This window comes from Fundulus heteroclitus, chromosome 5, assembly GCF_011125445.2.
Source record: "Fundulus heteroclitus isolate FHET01 chromosome 5, MU-UCD_Fhet_4.1, whole genome shotgun sequence".
Lineage (NCBI taxonomy): Eukaryota > Metazoa > Chordata > Actinopteri > Cyprinodontiformes > Fundulidae > Fundulus > Fundulus heteroclitus.
The window spans coordinates 11,243,355-11,262,124 of NC_046365.1; the positions used below are offsets into that span (position 1 = coordinate 11,243,355).

At 39.4% G+C, this 18,770-nt stretch overlaps 3 protein-coding genes across 7 annotated transcripts; 1 reads left to right on the plus strand and 2 right to left on the minus strand.

The window, feature by feature from the left end:
• The first annotated feature begins 701 nt into the window (after positions 1-701).
• Positions 702-14,714, plus strand: gtf2e2 (general transcription factor IIE, polypeptide 2, beta). Of its 4 annotated transcripts, none has more exons than XM_036136878.1 (8): positions 702-915; positions 2,317-2,478; positions 10,867-10,949; positions 11,526-11,633; positions 12,883-13,065; positions 13,580-13,673; positions 13,879-13,994; positions 14,160-14,714. In XM_036136878.1, the coding sequence occupies exons 2-8, from the start codon at positions 2,322-2,324 to the stop codon at positions 14,277-14,279; spliced, it is 861 nt and encodes a 286-aa protein (XP_035992771.1). In that variant the 5' UTR covers positions 702-915; positions 2,317-2,321; the 3' UTR covers positions 14,280-14,714. The 4 variants fall into 4 exon arrangements, with proteins under 4 accessions (XP_035992771.1, XP_035992773.1, XP_035992770.1 ...); XM_036136880.1 differs by having other exon boundaries at positions 2,321-2,478; XM_036136877.1 differs by having other exon boundaries at positions 702-911.
• Positions 4,109-10,117, minus strand: smim18 (small integral membrane protein 18). Of its 2 annotated transcripts, none has more exons than XM_036136882.1 (2): positions 9,896-10,117; positions 4,109-5,260 (listed from the first exon to the last, which is right to left on the minus strand). In XM_036136882.1, exon 2 carries the CDS (start codon positions 5,251-5,253, stop codon positions 4,939-4,941), a length of 315 nt encoding a protein of 104 aa, XP_035992775.1. In that variant the 5' UTR covers positions 5,254-5,260; positions 9,896-10,117; the 3' UTR covers positions 4,109-4,938. The 2 variants fall into 2 exon arrangements, with proteins under 2 accessions (XP_035992775.1, XP_035992774.1); XM_036136881.1 differs by having other exon boundaries at positions 4,109-5,258; positions 9,893-10,112.
• LOC105921684 (dynactin subunit 6) lies at positions 14,575-17,770 on the minus strand. Its single transcript, XM_012857534.3, has 7 exons — positions 17,635-17,770; positions 17,391-17,455; positions 17,191-17,296; positions 16,987-17,072; positions 16,862-16,909; positions 16,634-16,776; positions 14,575-15,058 (listed from the first exon to the last, which is right to left on the minus strand). The coding sequence occupies exons 1-7, from the start codon at positions 17,661-17,663 to the stop codon at positions 14,966-14,968; spliced, it is 570 nt and encodes a 189-aa protein (XP_012712988.1). The 5' UTR covers positions 17,664-17,770; the 3' UTR covers positions 14,575-14,965.
• Positions 17,771-18,770: the final 1,000 nt, after the last annotated feature.

Here is an 18,770-nt window from a genome sequence, read left to right on the forward strand (position 1 = left end):
AAGTGCAGAATATCTAATTATCTTATTTCAGGGGTAAAAATACAAATTCCATTGGCAAATGGTGTTATTTAGCCGTTCAAATCAAGGAAAAAATATATTCACCTCAAGAAAATTTTACTTACTTTTAGTTCCCTGTTTGCAGTGCATTGGAAGTACTGTGCACTGTTCTAACATATTGTATACACATTAACTGCTGTAAGTATTGCTTTCAAGTTTATTGTTGAAAAATATTACTTAGAAAAGTGTTTTCTTTGATCTTTAGTATATCTTTTGTCTTTAAAATACCAGAATTCACAAGTAACCCTCATATGTTTGTCTGTCTGATTATATATTTTTTTAAATATTAAATCATTAGCTGTTATGATTAGTTACTCAGTACTTGAATAGCGTTCTTACTGAATACTTTCTCACTCTTACGTGAATAATTTCTTTATCTAGATAGATAGATAGATAGATAGATAGATAGATAGATAGATAGATAGATAGATAGATAGATAGATAGATAGATAGATAGATAGATAGATAGATAGATAGATAGATAGATAGATAGATAGATAGATAGATAGATAGATATCATTTTTATGTCTTTCTACATTGTAGATACACAGTGAAGACATGCAACATAAAGTACACAAGTCTCTTTCGCTGTCCAGTGAAGCCGACGTAGTGACGTAGTCACGTGGTGCAAGGATTACCTCTCGAATGCCGACAAATCGAACAAGAAGCGGAAGTCCTGTTGAAGAGAAAACATTTGTTAGGAGTTTGTTAGCCAGCTACCTAGCTTTAACTTATGTTAACGTAGAAAAGAGAGAAAACTGTTGATTTACAGACAGCTAAATTCGGCTTTGCGCTGACTGGCTAGTCCTGTTGGACTGACTCGGCAGTTTATTTGGGAGAGGACAAAGAGAGAGGTAGGTACTGTTTACAGACCTAACACTGGATGTGCTAATGCTTGGTTATCAGTTTGGGTTGAGTACATTATTTTATTTTATTTAGCTAATATAAATGCCAATGTTTAATAGGTTATCACATCAGTGAACTGTTCAGGTAATGCAGCGGGGCTGACGAACGTTAGCTGCGTTAGCTAAATCCACAGTTTGAGCTCTTAGCTTGTTTTCTTCTGCCACTGTGGTTTAGTGAAGCTTATTGTTCATATCTTTGAAAAATATATGTGCTGACAAATAATTACTAATGTCTGCTCCATTTTCAGATAATCAGTTACCAATATTTTTCGGCAGAGCTTTCATCGAAATAAACCAAATTATTGGTATTTTCAAATTATCAGCCGCTTCCAAGGCAACACTTGATTAACACAAGCTTTTACTAGAGATTTCCTTCCCCCTTAGAAATGGCTTACGGTATTTGTCTTAGATTAATTCAGATTTTGTTTCTGGATATTCCTTGTTTTAAATTACCTTCTTTAACATTCCCATCCGTAGCTTTAATCTTTCCCGTAGTGTCCTTGTGGCTCATATCCCACCTTTCATTTTATTCCAAACTGGTGAGTTGGAGTTTACTGTGCCACAGACCATATTGTCTGAAATATTCTTTCAACCCGTTAATGTAATGAAAAATGTGTCCACACAGACTTTGGAAAATGAAGGTTTAAAAATGTGCAAAGGCCAATAGGTAAATACAATAATACTTATGTTTAAGTCAAGGGAGGTGGGGGGAACCATCACTGAGCTAATATACTAACCGACAGATTGATCATGCTTGCTTCAGCTGGTGGATGTCATTTTTGCCAAAAGCCTGTTGGAAATGCTCTTTGTGAAAAGTTTGCTAGTTAAGAACCCTTTATGGAAGGAGATTTGATACAAATGATCTGTTGTGTTATACATTGCTATGGAACAAAAGCTATAAACCAATATTGGATTTTTTAGGTTTTCACGGCATTAGGTTAGAGAGGGAGGTCCAGAGAAATGAGTTTATGAATCCATTTGTAAAATAATGTTCTACTCCTTTGGATCTATGTTCTGGTTATAACTGTTTGAGATCTGAAATGGCCTATAGAAAATATCTGTCCGGTAGCAACTTATTTTTTTTAAGAATGGTAATGGTCTGAAAGGTCTAGGCAAGGAAAATCTTTGGCTTTGAATAGAAATGCAGCCAATATACAACAGTAAGCTTAGGATCATCATTAGAAACACCTGGTAAACAATCTCTAAAACGATTCAAGAAACAATTAGAATAACACTTGTGTTTAGGGGCTCTAGAAGGAAAACATATTTTTTTAACCAAATAAATAATTAGAAAACCCTATAAAATCGGTTTTGCTTCAAAATAGTAATTATTTGTTTTCTTCTTTCTTGGCAGCTAGGATGGATCCAGCTCTGCTTAGGGAGAGGGAGCTGTTCCAAAAGAGAGCTCTGTCCACTCCAGCTGTAGAGAAGAGACCGGCCGCATCAGACTCTGGATCTCACAAGAAGAAGAAGCCTAAAGTGGACAAGGACTCCTCTGGATCCAAAAACAGCTCTGGTAGGCGAAACATACTATTTAAACACTGGCTCTGGTCACGGAAATGTGCTTCTTTTTGTTCTTTGTGAAAGCAGTGACATTGCTAACTAAGCCTTTATTGTTTAACATGTTATCTCTGTGATGGATGTCTGATATTGTACACATTATTGAAAGAGGCAGTTGTGAACTTTGATAGAAATTCCCGCTACTTTTTATGTAGGAGGTTGATGGATACTAAATGCTCCTATAGTCTCTAAGGCTATAATTTACACTTTACATATGCAGTACTTCTATGCTTTCTTCCTCTTCTGCACTGTCCTCTAATAGCATTCTTCCAGTAACACATTTGTTACCAATATGTAAACAGCTGTTTATCATAGAGCTGGTGAACAAAACCTAATCTTTCAGATTCTTATTTGATATAAAACAAGTATGCTCACTTTAATTGCAGGAGTCATAGTTGTAATGAAAACATAGCATACTGTGCCAATCATTTTAATTTGCACCCCTGTTAAAGATGCGTTTAAAAAAGCCTTATAATAATTGTTCACATGTTGTAGTAGCATGATCCCACCCTGAAAGTCCAACCTTTAATTTGTGTATTTCTTCCATAAGGAAAAAAATTCCCCTGTTAAGAAAGAAATGTTTGTAACAAAATCCCTGGTGCCACACTTGCCAACAGAACAGAAATTAGCCTGCAACCAAGTTGAAAGTTTGCTGGTGAAGCCCACCAGATTTTTCTTTTTTAATGTACAGATTAGGTGTGTAAAGTAATAAATGCAAAAACAGTATTGTACTCATTTGCGACTGACCCATTCACGTTTTCCAGAAAATGTTTAACTTTGTCCGACCACTGCGACGCTGCAACAACAGAGGCTCAGTGCCTTGCAGCCTCACCTAACCAACTTAAATAATTGCTGCTAGAAGTTTTAAAGTTTGCTAATATGTCAGGTAAAGCCAGAAAATAACATGCAACCCTGTCTATCGGCAAGACAAAGACAAAAGCATAACTTTGTCTATAAGGCAAACGGACAGGAGAAAAATGAATTCTGTACAATGCTACATGCTGAGCTAATGTTCTGACACTGATGTTTTAGAGCAACATCAAAATGTCAGTAAAGCTCCTGTCTCTTCAGCATTGAAGTAGCAAATCTCCCGGACCACATAAGCTAATGCTAACTGTTATTAGCTTGACAGACAGACCAGTGACTAGGTTCTGTTTATAAATTATTTAATAAGGTTTATTTGTAGATCCATAAAAGTTTATACATTAAGAAATAAATATGTTCAATTGAAAAATTCTGAGATTTCATTAATATACTATTTATTACTACGTAAACACACAAAAATAGGTACCAAGTATTCGGTTGTGTATCGGTTCAAATGTGAAAGGTACCCTAGTCGTACGTGCGTATGTGAGTCTGCTGTCTTATTTCTCCAGCAGTCTTGGCAGCCTTTGAGCTATTTAGATTGAAAAATGTTGCTTAGCAACCAGTTAGATCCGGTATGTTTCATTAGGACACATGCTGTTGGAACCATTTATTTGTCGGTAATGGCAGAGCGCTGCAATGCTTGCAGTTCCATTTATGTTTCATCGTGGCTCATGGAAGAAGGTAATATTGGTAGACACAGAGTAATAATGACAAACTGCTTTCTGTGAAGTGGGGCTTTATTGGCAGTAATAACACTGACTTTGACATTACATCTCAATAACACACTCTGACACCCGTGTAGATGGTTTCTTAGTAAATGAATTGTGGACAGAGACGCTCAGCAAGCTTTGGAAACCTCATCTAAAAAAAAGTTTACAACATATAAGGGAACGTTCCATCAGACACCTGACAAATTGTATCATTTTAACACGCCTCTCTCTATCTCCCCCTCTCGAGCTAGCCATCTATCTAGCTATATAATCCCGTACAATTTACATGCCAAGCACCAGTTTTTAAACAGTAAATAAAACCCACGTACTTTAGTGAGAGTTGATCAGGCATTTGTGGTAAGGCATATGGAATGACACAGTAAAACATATCACTGTTCTGCAACAAAACTTGACTTGAGCCAATGAAGTGGTGCTATTTATGTTGACATCATTGTCAAGCAGGTAATGTGTAACAGGGATAAAAACACACTTGCTTTTTGAGGCAATGATGCTGATTAACATTACCATCGTTTTGGCATGCAACCATATATTCCCCTTGAGTAAAAAAGAAAATCAACAAAATACGACAGAGTTTTTATATTTAAAAAAAGCATTTTAAGCAACACTGTCAGCGCTCATGCTTGCTATTTCTTCTAGTGGTATGTAATGTACATTTTTACATTGGGTGCAGGAAAAAAATGTGTTGATTGAAATTAGGGGGGGGAAAATCAAGGTCTTGTGATATTACCATTATTAAATTTTTTCCATACTGTCTGGCAGTTTTAGTCCTTTTTTCCACTGAGACCTAAAATTCAAATTGTCTTTTGTTTCTGTTGCCTCTATACCACTTCAGTGTGGGAGTCTGGCTCCTTGCAAATGTTGGTCATGAGCTTGCCGCAGCTTCCTGGCCCCTCCTCCTGTAGCTGGTGGTGGGTTTTGCCTTTAGAGCAGCACCCACAGTCCAGTAGCTCATAGAGGACGGCCAAAGCGGCCAGGGAAAGGACAGTGAGGATGAAGAGCAGAAGGATGATGAAACAGGCGACGTTCCAGCCGTCGTGGAAGGGGTAGACTTCTTGTACCTGTAAGGAGACGCGGGACAGGGGGATTGCCTCAGGGAGACTACTTGGGTGGATGGTGGTTGTAATATTCGCCATGCTCTCTGGTTGGAGACAAAAGCATGAAAGAGAAACATTGTTGTGAAATTCAGTGTTTAGTTTTCATTTCTTTAAAAATAAAGTGTTTTTTGGCAATAAAACTGTATTGCAATAGAAAGGTTTCCCGTCATCACTGTCATTGCGTAGTTAAAGGAAAACATTATGCTAGAGATTTCACCTGATCTGCTCTGACCAGTTGGCCAGAAACCAAACAATCTGATCTTTTCTGATAACGGACCAAATTACCGTATTTTTTTCAGACTACAAGTCACACTTAAGATCCTTAAATCGTCTCAAAAATTGTTGGTGTGCCTTATAATCCGGTGCGGCTTATACATGATTACCGTTGTGCTTACCGACTGAATTTATGTGGTGCAGTGCACTCAAAAATCTGTTAAAATGTGTAATTACAACTTTGGTAAGCAACAAAGCTAATCTGCTCCATGGATATTCAGAGCATTTTGGTACACTGTGTCACTACCTGATCGGACCCCTGAGCTGTCTACAAGACTGCCTGACTGTAATGTCGAAACTAGAAGTGCATTCATGTAAAGGCCCCCACATACTCGGACGTAGTTCACTCCACGGAGGTCCGCCTGTACTCAAGGCGGACTCTGCACAGTCGGGTACGTGTCACACTTTAATCTTCGCTTAGGCAGGAAGTCTTTACAAACTGTTTTATGTGACACCGAGCTTGATACACTGAGCTGCTACAAGCAGGCGGTCTCCAGAACCGTGGCATTACAGTCCCTCTGTGTTCTCACTGACAGGTGTGTGGTGGGAGCCTGCTGGAAAAGAAACAATTGTAGGTGCTCAGCTAGCTAGTCACACATCTTACCATCCATTTCGCCGCTTTGTCCCACTGGCAGAAAGTGTGGGAAATGTAGGGATTTGCCACAAGAAATGTGGGCAACAGTACGCTCGACTATGAAGGGTAAAACGTCAGCCGAGTCCGCCAAGCTCACTGTATGCGCACAGTACGCCTGAATATGTGGGAGCCTTTAGGCAGCAGCCGCCCAGGGTACGCACTAGCAATAACAAACCTAGTAAGTTAATTCAATATAGAAGTTACATTTATTTTGGCCTTATGCTAGAAACAGGGCAGTGTAGTCCATCTACTCTGTCCTTCCGACAGAAACGGATAGTTCTCTCCCACTCAGGAGAGAGCTGTGTACATGAAGGGGCGGAGTGATATTACACACTTGGGAAGAATATTTAGTGCGCCTTATAATCCGGTGTGCCTTATGGTCTGAAAAATATGGTAAGTGTTACTCGTATTGAACGCTCTGTTAGACGTAAGGTTAGGGGAAGCACAACAGGGTAACTATTTAAAAAGAAAATATATTTTGTACAACATGGCAGAGCAAGAGAAAGCAAGACTTTCAGCAGATAACAGGAAGGTTGAGTAGAGTAACGATGTTCTGTTTTATCCATTTGAGCTTCCATCCTCTGAAAAATGTTGTTGTTGTTGTTGGGAAATTTCAGAGTTAAAGTATGGGTCTACATTCTACAGGGAATACACACTAAGGCTGCGGGATATTAGAAAATCTTGCTATGACATTAATATTGCAGCAATATTGGTTGGAATCAATGCCTCTTTTCTTTCTTCCATTTCTCATCTCTACTCTCATCAGTCTGTGACCTTTAGTATTTTGGATAATGTCATTTACAGGGGGGTGGGGGGGGACTTTAATCGGAATTTACCAAAATTGTGGTTGCCTTGCGGAAATATTACATGGATACATAGATGTCTTTGCAAATTATTTGTACACTTTTTACAAATCGTACAACTTTTTAGACATTGTATTAATGGAACTGGGGCGTATTAGTTTAATAAATATATTGATCAGTAGCCACATGGGTTAGTTTGTCTCCCTTCGGTTGTTTTAGCCAACGCCTACCATGTTCAATCCACCCTGAACAGCATGCAAGCATTTCTGCCCACACGCGCATACATATACATGAGTGTGCACATGCATGGTCCTGACACACAGGAGCAGAGAGAAAGAGGTAGCTGACCCAGTTTCCTTACTGAGCAGAGGAGCTGAAGTGCTTCCCTTTTGACCAGTTTTCTTTGATTACATTTACGCTCCCTTTCCTCCTTAAGCTTACAACTCAAACTGATGATATATGTGAAACACTTGCTTTATTGTTGCAGAATAACCAAGCCTGGTGAATAAATGCATTTTCAAGAGCTTGTTGTTACCTGAAAAGTCTCTTATCCTTACTTCAGTTCTCCTAAGGGGTTGCATTTTTTTATTCAAAGACTGTGATTAATCATTTATCATGTACTGCTTTCTTCCACCCATCAAAATTGTGTGGCCAATTTCCAGTCTCCAGTTTTTTGTGAAGACCTGATAATAACAATATTACTTGTGTTAAATAAACAAATAATTACAAAACGTTAATGCCTTTCTGCTTTTGGTTCATCAAAAGCATAGACCCCAGATAATGAGTAGTCCATCCATTGTCTTAACCCACTTATCCAAGCAGGGTCGCAGGGGCCTCGTGCATATCTACAGCACCCATTGGGAGAGACAGTAGGTACCCTATGGACAGGTCCATCACAAGGCAACACTGAAACGCACAGTACAAACTACCATCTCTACATACACCCATACCTGAGGGCAATTTTAGAGAAAGCAATTAACCTAATGATCATCTTTTGGGAATGTTGGAAGATGTCCCATATTCCAAAAAATTTGAATATTGCACACGTGCAATATTTTTTGTCAGAAAGTGAAACAGTTATTAGAGATTCATTACACATATAGTAGAGTGTCTTGTAATTTTGATGATTATGATTTACAGGTAATGAGAACCCAAAATGTAGTCTCAGAAAATTAGAATATCATATTAGACCAAACAAAAAAGGATGTTTTAAGCACAAATGTCAGGCTTCTGAAAGGTATGTCCATTTCCATGCACATAATACTTGGTTGGGCCTCCTCTTGCACAGATTACTGCATCAATGCGCCGTGGCATAGAGGCTTGTGGTGCTGGGTAGGTGTAATGGAAGACCAGATTGCTTTCATGGCTGCCTTCAGGTCATCTGCATTGTTGGGTCTTCCTCTTAACAGCCCAGAGATTTTCTATGGGGTTCAGGTCAGGAGAGTTTGCTGGCTAATCACGAACAGGAACAATGCGCTCACTGAACCAGTACCTCTGGTACTGTTGGCAGATGCCAAGTCCTGCTGGAAAATAAAATCCACATTTCCATACAGCTCTTCTGGAGAGGGAAGCATGAAGTGCTCTAGAATTTCCTGGTAGACGGCTGCATCGAGTATGGACTTCAGAAAACCCAGTGGACTAAAACCAGCAGGTGACATGGCGCCATCACTGACTGGGAACTTCACACTGGATCCTGTGCCTCTGCACTCTTCCCCTAGACTCTGGGACCCTGATTTCCAAATGAAGTGCAGAATTTAATTTCATCTGAAATCAGGACTTTGGACCATTGAGCATTTGCTTTTCTCCCTAGCCCATTTGTAGCATTTGTCTGAGTGTAGACAAAAGCTACTTCAGGCACTGACTCCAGCCTCAGTCCACTCCTTGTGAAGTTCTCCACGTTTCTGGTGCACCTTTCCCTGCCACACGTCTTCCCTCCACTCAATTTTCTGTTGATATGCTTGGATACAGAACTCCGCACAGCCAGCTCATTCAGCAATGACCTTTTGTGGCTTCCCCTCCTTGTGAAGGATGACTGTCTACTCCCCCATGGTTGTGTAGTCTACTGAGCCAGAGTGAGCAATGTTTACACTTTTTTGAGATGCATCCGTATATATATGACGGCAGCGGGACAATTGAACTTTAGAACGTGTGTTTGGCATCATGTCATCAGTCGTATCAGTTTCGCTCCATTTCGTTGCCATGGCAACATCCTCACTAATTATTGTTACCTGACCTCCTCCACCCTCCACGTTTCTCTGTCTCCCCCCCCCCCCCCCCCCCCCCCCCACATGCAGTAGGGGACGGTTTAGCTCGCTGCAGCATCTGTTACCAAGACCCCCCCACCACCACCACCACAAGAGCCCCACCCCAGCCGTGCTTCGTAGGACTACGTAATGCTCTCTAAAAACTGGCCGCCACTCAGAACGAGCACGCACTCCTGATGGTGTTTCCCTGGCCATCTCTTTGCAGATTTCAAGCCCTTGCTGGTTTGTCGTGACGGCAGCCGTTTGCACAGAGACGTGCGTTCTGACAAACAGACCCGATGCTCATGAACGCCTGCACAGACGCAGATATTCTGAGGCTTGTTATTCAACGGGAGAGGAGTGCAGACAGACTGGTCCATGTTTATTTAATCCTCTGTGTGTGTGTCTGTGTGTAAGTAGTTTTGGCCTTGTAAATGCATCTGACAGCCAAAAGCTTTTAGATTAGATTCTTTACTATCTGAGACTGTCGCAGCTTGGAAGAACCATAACTAAAATTCATTAGATTTGTACATCTAAATTTGCTGGAGTGGATTGTTTATGATTCATCAGCCGAATGCTGGAAAACACACAGCAATAGCCCTGAAATCCGACCAACAGCAGTTTGCGTTTTCAGGTCATGCTGTGGATTGTTGTGATCAATTCATGTCCAACACGTTATCATAATTCATTCTAGACTTTATCTAAAAATGTATATATTTACCCACCTTTTGCGTCTGGCTCAGCTTCTCAAAGATGCTGGATAAGAGGTGAGCTCTCCTGCTTTCAGTTCTCCCCCAGTCTCTTGTTTCTTCCGCTATCTCACGTTCACATATCAACCTGCTCTCCTCGGCACTCTCGCGCACTTTCGGTCGTCGCTCGCGCACCCGCTCTTCTCCTCCGCCACTCCTTGCAGCTCTTCATGCATCACCTAAGCAGATCAGGCCTCTCCCCGTCATTGGCCCTTTCCTCCCGCCCCTGCCCCTACGCCATTCGTCAGCTGCACTGTCAGGATTTCAGCGTCCTGCCCACTGTTCAGCCAACAGCCACAGAGGCTCCTGCCCACACCATGAATCATTTATGAATCGCCGTCTGTTTTCATCTGGGATTGGTGAGCGGTTGGTTCAGACCTGGAGGAGGGGGGGGGGGGGGGGCATGACTGGACTCTAACAGAGAGTACTCATTTTATTAGAGTTCATACAATTCCAGTAGAATCGCCATAACTCCTGGATCCTTTATTTGATTTACTGTAAAGCAGATTACTGTGCCAAATATTTGCACAATAACCTGCTAATAAAGATTCTTCACCTAAATCTTTGAAGTGGAATTGAGGTTGCTCAGTTGAGGAAGAAAACAAACACCCAGTTATTTATTTTTGTCAATATTTATATAATTTAATCATTGTTGTCATGAGTAATTATGTTTGAAAACACAGATTTGTATTTTCTGCACTATAATGTTCCAACAATATGTCACCTAACCTTAGCTGTATTATATGTGTCAGAATTTCTGACTGACTGAATTAACCTGCATTTCATTGCATTTTGCCAAAAACATTAGACTGATTTGAATTTAAGACTTTTGCAATCAAGAATTTCACACGAAACTTCTTGGATCTTTCTGACCCTAAAGCTTCTTGTTGTCCAAATACTATATTATGCTATTACTGAAAGATTTTTTTTTTTCCTTCTGGATTCCACAGAAACTGCAAATGGAAACATCAACATCAAGGCAAGCTCTGGGTACAAGTTCGGCTGCCTGGCCAAGATTGTCAACTACATGAAGGTAACCGTCATGGCGACAATTTTTTAAAAAGACAATTCAAGGGAGATCACATTGATCTGAATATTTTGGCGTCAAAAATGTTTTCATGTAATCCCTAATCTGCCTCAGCGAGCAGACTCATGCTGTCTCAACGCTCTCCGTGCCACCATAGATGTTCTCCGCCTGTCGTCATCTCCCCCACAGCTTCGTTAAAAACACGATTTTCTGTGGATCGTATCGGCCAGATGAGTCAGATCGGTCCACCGTGTAACATTTGCTCTCCAGCTTTTCTTTGGGTACATAAACAGCTTGTTTATCATGCTCTGCAGAGAGGCAGCGATCCTCTGTGTGACTCATCTTTCACTTGACAGATCTCTTTGAATGCTTGTACTTGTGTGCCATCTGTTGAATGCAGCAAGTTAGAAAATGTCAGGGTGTTTTACACCCTTTCAGAGGCTAACAGGCAGGAAGACATGTGGCTGAATCGCTGCCAATGGTTTGGGAATAAAGAGATTGCAAAAAGTTGAATTAATAAATAACAAATTTATTGTTTCTATTTATGTGTTTTAAATTTTCTGATTTTTGTCCTGTTTACAGACGAGGCATCAAAATGGCGACACACACTTCCTGACTCTTGATGAGATACTGGATGAGACCAAACTTCTTGACATCAGCATGAAACAGAAGCAGTGGCTAATGACTGAGGTGTGCTTCTGTCTTTTTCACCATCTATACTGCTCTTTATCTCCTCAAGAGGATTGTTTTGGTTCTTTTCCTTCACCATTTCTCATAAACGTTATCACCCGTGTAAGAATATCGCTTTAGCTCATACAATACTGTGCAGAAATTAACTTAATTTAAAACATCGAGTATCAAAAGTGGAGACAAAATCTTCCCAAGATTGCTAAGGGTATGAAATGCCCTATTTGTTCCTGGGGAGAGTTGAGTACAAAACAACTAAAACTACAGAAGTCCAAAATGATGAAGGGTCAGAATGAGTTGCACCCCCTCTTGGCACTTGGGTATGGTGCATTCGCAGGCTGAAAAAAAAAAAAAAAAAAAAAAAAATGTTGAGTTTCCAACCAGCCAGTCCCTGTTCAGGGCTTGTTGAACCTAAAATTCTCCAATTCTCATCACCAGTCAGTTTTTTTTTTTTCCTCATCTCACGATGTAACATTAAATCTTCAGAAAATAACATCCTGCTAAATTATAAATATTTTAACATTTCTAAGAATTCTTCAGAATACTAAGAACAATAAACTGACTAATGTTAATAAATATAGGCCTGGCTCATTGAGAACAAAATAGAGATACAGTACAACACTGTACACATCTATAGTCAATCAACAGAAAGAAACCACTGAGTAGTGGTGTGCAATGCATGCAAGACATCAAATAATACCAATCAGCTTCCTAATTAAACAAAAAATGTATATTGATTCCCTTCATCTCTCAAACACCATCCCAGGAAGTGATTTCTACCAACGTTGTTTAGTACAGGGTTGGCCAAACTCTTTGTCAGGTGGGCCAAAACATTCAAGTCAAAAGTAACTTTAAATTAAAAAAAATTATCATTATCCCGAATTGTATACAGCTTTTTTAAAACCTGCTCTACAAAGTATGATTATGCAATATTTTACATAAACAAATGAGTCTGATTTTTCTGAAAGAACGGGATGTTTAAATTACTACTGGTACGTAACTTTTAAGGCAAATTAGCCTTAGTAAAAGATAGCCATCCAGTTTAAAAATTGTTTTGCTAACTTGAATACTGGAACAATTATTATTATTATTATTTTATCTAATTTTGTCTATTCTTAGCATTAAGAACAGGATTTGGGCCAGTCTGTCTTTGAAAATGCTTGCTGTACATAGCCAATTTTAATAAGAGTTAAAGGCAGATTTGTTTGGGGGGTGTTACAGTAACCTGCTACATCTTCATCCCTGACCTCAGGCCCTGGTCAACAACCCAAAAATCGAGGTTCGTGACGGAACTTATGGCTTTAAGCCCAAATACAACCTGAAGGACAAGAAAGCCTTACTGAGGCTGCTGGACAAACACGACCAGCTGGGCCTGGGAGGAGTGCTGCTGGACGACGTAGAAGAGGGACTCCCTAATGCAGCCAAGGCCATCAAGGTAAAAAAAAAACATCCAAAAGTATTTATACCTCTTCAAGTTTCTCCTATATTGTCACAATACAACTAAAACCTTAACGTATTTCCCTGGAACTTTGTTCTAAACAAACACAAAGTGAAGTGGAAGGAAAACGATCTTGAAGTTTCCTTAGAAATGAAAGTAGGAAACGTGGGCCGTGCATTTGTGTTCGACCTCCTTTACTCTGATCCCCTGGAGTAAAACCAGCTGCTTTGAGAAATCGCCTAATTAATAGTCGAGTTGTGTGTAAATTGGCCTCCATGCAAATTCAGCTGTTCTGTGAAGGCCCCCGGGGTTTGTTAGGAACAGGGAGAGAACAAGCGGCATCATTAAGACCAAGAAACACACCAGAAAAAGTACACGTTTGAGAAAATGTGACCAAGATCAAGAGGTAGGAATACTTTTCCAAGGCCCCGTGTGATGATATAGCTCTTGAAACCACTAAACACTGCAACTAAAAAATTGACAAAACCCGTATTTCTTGTGTTGTCCACAGGCTTTGGGGGATCAGATTGTGTTTGTAACGAGACCAGACAAGAAAAAGATCCTGTTCTACAATGACAAGCATTGCCAGTTTGTAGTAGATGAAGGTGAGAAGGATTGTTTATTAGTTATATCGTAAGAGGTGGAGATTATTAGTTTTTTAACAGGGTAGTACATGCTGCTGTAAGCTATGCCGCCTGGATGTGAAGTTGTCTCTCACTTTAACCATTAAATATGCACATTTTTAGTTTAGTTGCTTTTCATTCACTCACGGGCTTCGAATCATTTTGTTTGTTGCTCCTCTCTTTGCAGAATTTCAGAAGCTGTGGAGGAGCGTACCAGTGGACTCCATAGATGAGGAGAAAATTGAGGAGTACTTGAAAAAACAAGGCATCTCTTCCATGCAAGAGACTGGACCAAAGAAAGTGGTCAGTTTCTGTTCTGTCCCTTTTTCCTGCACGTTTGAGTAAAACCTTTTTTTAGACTTTAAATTTTTTTTTTTATGTGTAAAAAGTAAATGTTCACACTTTTATTCTGGGATTTCTGTGCTGAAACAACCGTCCCGTCTAATTCTGATCCTGGGTTCCCTGCAGATGCCGGTTCAAAAGAGAAAGAAGCAGAGCGGGCAGAGGAAGAGACAGTTTAAAACCCACAACAACCATCTGGCCGGAGTTCTGGAGGACTACTCGGACGGCGTGCCTGCAAAGAAGTGAAGCGGCTCGCTAGAATCCGAGGCGGCTGGAGATGGAGTCGCTGGCTACACAACGTGGACTTTTCATGACGGTTCTGTCAAAGCTAGCATAATGTTCCTTTATTTCCATTCCCTCCAGGGATCAGTAGCCATTCATTACACGGAGCCAACAGCAGCAGTGTTATGGAGCGCTTTTTAGAGTCCCTGGTCGAAACTTGAGGACTCTGGGGGGGGGGGAGGAATCTTTAAGCACACAGAGGACTGAACAGAAGTGGGCACATCATCCATACAGACGAAATGTAAACGGGGCGAATGTGTCAATACTACTTTGATCATTTTATTTAGTTTATAGCAAAAGACGTGTTTCATATTTTCTTCTTGTGAACTCTCAGACTTCAGTGCTTTTACTTTGCAGAACCACAGTATAGTGGTTCAAAATAAAAGACTTTTGAACTTATTGTAATAAAGTCCATTGTCACACAAATCCGTTTTAAATCTATTACAATACATGGTCAGTATATCAAGGAAACCTCCCAAGTTCGAGGGGGGAAGAATATTTAACATAGAAAAGATCCAGCTAGCAAGAATGCAATGAGGAATGTTTGAAACATAGAGTATATCAAAAGGACACTATTCTTAATGGGTTTAATAATTCTGTACAGTTTTCTTCAAACAAAGCAATTTAACTCAAAGTGTCACTGTTACGTTTTAACTGGTAGTGTGGCTTGCTTTAATGGTTTTCTTCAAATGGTGGTAGTTTGGCAGAATCTTCATCAGGAAGTCCAGCTGGAGGGTCTGGGGCTGTAATGACAGTAAAACAAACCTCAGTGAAGTGCAGAAACATGGCAGTTTAGGCAAATCAAGAAAATCTACCCCCTCACTGATTTATTTCTCCAGAGCTGGCTGAATTTAAAAAAGCTGTCATGGAAAACAGGGTAGGCTCTTTGCAGACGTTTGCAGCAGAGCGTGGTCTGCTAGGAGCTTCTCATGGTTTATAACAACCGAGTAAAATTAAAGCCATTCCAAACTAAAGACAGAGAAATGTAAAACACGTGACTTTTTCAACCCCCAAAAAAGAAAAAAATTAAAAAATGCTCTACATGTTGGTAATTATTAATGATAATGTTGTCTATTACCTTTTTGCAAACATTTGGATTCTGATAATTAAGACTTAACCAAACAATCATTGTTGCACGTTATGCAGTGCTGTGAAAACATACGTCAGTTTTGCTTTTTTTGGTCGCTCTTATTGAAATTTTTATCAAAAAATGTGAGGATGTCAAAATATTTAAGTGCGACAAAAAGCATGACCAGAGTAAAAACTAAATGATATTTTAAGTGATTTTATTTATCTATAAAGAAATCAAAACCGATGAAAAATTTTAAAACCCACATGACCCTATGTGGGACCAAAATGCCTGCCTCCCAAACATCTATAGATGCAACGACTGCCACTCAGCGTTTGGGATCACCCATAATACCGACCCTTTAAACTGTCGGTGTGATATTCTGAAACATTTGGTTTCACACTAGATGTAACGGGACGCGCATCTTCCGAAACGTTCCACTATCTCACTTTTTCCAACAGTCTCAGGGATCCTCGAGGTTTTTCTTGTGGCAATTTTTCTTAATGTGATCTTGGAACTCAGAGGTACACCATATTTGGCCCGTTTAGTTCATATTGTTGCGTGTACACTGAATGGAGGGGGTGCATTTATTACGTGTCTAGGTGCAACCTGACAGACATAAAAATGATGTGGCAGCAAATCAAGATGAACTATGAAAATACAGTTTACGGTAATCAGGTAAGGTCCAGTTATTCTTAAATTATTCTTCTGTTTAACCATAACCGACTAAAGCATTAATTTGCTATATTCAATATATGCAATTAATGATGGGATGGTGTGAGTTGTTGAAATAACTGATATGTTTATTTATCTTTTTGCCAGAATTTGGCTTCACCCATCCTAAAAAAATGTGTTCAGACATTTTCTTGTAGGTGTATAATTTGTGCCAACCTCACTTTATATTAAACATGTAGGCTATATTTCTTAAGTTGAAGTAAGGTGGCATTTATTTACTGTTTAAAGTTTAGGCCATCATAAAAATTGGTCAGGACGGTAGCGAGGTACACACGCAACACTTTCAATCAGCCAGGTATGTTGACGACGAGTAAGGAAAATATTACAGTACAGGTTAACTGGCAGGGTTTAAAATGCCAAAAGCTATTATCCACTAAGAAAGGGAAACAGACTAAGAGTCCCCACAGACAGACCCACTCATTTATCCTACTGTAACACCCCCCAAACAAAACATAATCGTAAACTTGGGATATTTCTCTGTATCCCAAGTGTGCTAAACCATACAAATCCACACCTGTGGTCTCTCCGTCTGAACTCTCCTCATACATCCAGAGCCGTAGATGACTGTGTTCTCAGGTATGACCTCACAGGTGTTGACCTGACAGAAGGCTCCGATGATACAGCCACTGGTTAGGATCACATTCCTGCCAACGTCAGCTAGATGGCAAGAACAAAAAAAAAGATGCGGTCAGTGATTCTGTCAAATGTTTGTCCGCATCAACCTGAATCTGTTACAGCCCACCTTTGGATTCAATTACGTTGTTGTCGCCAATCTTCAAGGCTTGCGATACTGATTAATGTCAGTTGAGGCTAATCGGCATGTGAATTAGGCAAGAAAAACACTGAAATAAAAAATAAAAAGGATACCACAGCCGACTTCAAACACGTTGTTTGTACCAATGGTCATGGTCTTTGGCTCCACTTCAGAATCCGGTGTGATGTTTTCTGGATAACTGGAATATATATATTTTTTTAAATATAGAGCTTTTCTTCACTAGAAATTTAATGTAAATGTCTATCCATAACGAAATCTGATAAATAAAACATCAGTAAGACGCAACAAATCTTTACCTGTTAATGATCAGAGCTTGTTCTTCGATCAGGTTGCCTTCTCCGATCACGATGGGTCCTGCCTCTGCTATGATCCGAGCTTTCGGATGAACCACTGTTCTAGGGCCTGGACATAACAGTAAATACAAGTTACACACCAGTTACAAGATCTATTCGCCTATACGTGTCTTCTCGTAATTTACCAGTGGAGAATATCTTACCAATAGTAACATCTCCTCTGATCTCGCTTTCAACACAGACTACAGCTCCAGCAGCTATTTTGACACTGGAAAAACAGCAGAAGTAACCGCTTAACAATGCTAGCTTAGGCTGCTACCAAGATACTACTCTTGACACGTTTTAAAAAGCGGTAAAACTACTTCCCTGTCACCGTCTCACGATTATTTTTTTTTTAATAAATAGCAGTTGGCTTAATGACTGTGCGTAAACTTGTATTTACATTACCTTTTCTGTGTGTTTAGTTTGTCTGCCATGACAAGAGCAGCTGATGGGAGGCGGCGTTGAATTACTCGGACATCGATTAGAGAAATCCCGTTTCAGCCTCACTGCGTGTGCGCATGCGTCTAGAAACGAAATGGGGAGTCCCGTAAAAGTGTGGTTCGAGTATAGATGTAGAGCGTGTAGATGTGGCTAATGAGAATACTACGCATTTCAGTACAAACCTTCAGGGAATTTTCAGGACGATGACTAAGAAATTATGTGAATAGAATTTAAATAGTTTAAGAAAATGTTACCATTGCAACAAACTTTATGGAACCAACGCTTCAAAAATAGAAAATGAATACAGAATCAAATAAATGGTCCAAAAATAAGTAGCCAAAAAAAAAACTAAATAAAACATAGAATCAGTTAATAATAATAATAATAATAATAATAATAATAATAATAATAATAATAAAAAAACGATTTCATGATTAAATTTCGATAATTAAATGGTATGGAGTGTGGTTTAAGTAGAGTTGGATTTTTTTATATTTTATACTAAAGGCAAAAAATCTAACATGGCTATTTATTTAATAATTTTCAGCTTCAGTGTTAATTATTTTATTGAGGTCCTTATTTTATTTCTTTGACTTAATTTATTTGTTCTTTTTTCATAGACATTTAGAAATTATTCAGGCGAATCAAAATACCATAACAATATCAGTCTATGTCCAATTTTATGCAATAGTAAATGTCTGCAACTAATTTTATGTATTTGTTGTGTCTGTTGGCACATTAATTACTTTGGAAATTTCTTTTTAATTTTGGTAGTTTTTAGCAACAAGATACATTTGTGGGCTGATAGTGTTTGTACATTTTAAATCTGAAAATCAGGGAAGCTTGTAAACATGAGCTGCACAGTTGGCATGGGGAGGTGTATCGAAACCAGTAACCTGTCATTTGCGCTGCTACGGTGTTTTCTGAGCCTGTGTTTAATTTACTGGTACATTTTGTCAGGATATCAGAATTGTCCGTATTAAAATAAAAAAATGTGTTGTTGTTTTTTGAACCATCAAATGCTGGTAAAATTGTATTCAACATTTCCTATAAACATATTGGAGACTATTCCTAATGGCTTTATGGTTGTACTTTTTTTC

Bases quoted from the DNA above. Each gene is read 5' to 3' on its own strand.
- gtf2e2 (XM_036136878.1), top strand. From the start codon at position 2,322: ATGGATCCAGCTCTGCTTAGGGAGAGGGAGCTGTTCCAAAAGAGAGCT. The intron at 2,479-10,866 runs GTAGGCGAAACA...TGGATTCCACAG, and splicing joins TGGATCCAAAAACAGCTCTG to AAACTGCAAATGGAAACATC. The intron at 11,634-12,882 runs GTGTGCTTCTGT...CCCTGACCTCAG, and splicing joins AGCAGTGGCTAATGACTGAG to GCCCTGGTCAACAACCCAAA.
- smim18 (XM_036136882.1), bottom strand. From the start codon at position 5,253: ATGGCGAATATTACAACCACCATCCACCCAAGTAGTCTCCCTGAGGCA.
- LOC105921684 (XM_012857534.3), bottom strand. From the start codon at position 17,663: ATGGCAGACAAACTAAACACACAGAAAAG. The intron at 16,910-16,986 runs GTATCCTTTTTA...GACATTAATCAG, and splicing joins CGTGTTTGAAGTCGGCTGTG to TATCGCAAGCCTTGAAGATT. The intron at 15,059-16,633 runs GTGTGGATTTGT...CTGTCATTACAG, and splicing joins TTCAGACGGAGAGACCACAG to CCCCAGACCCTCCAGCTGGA.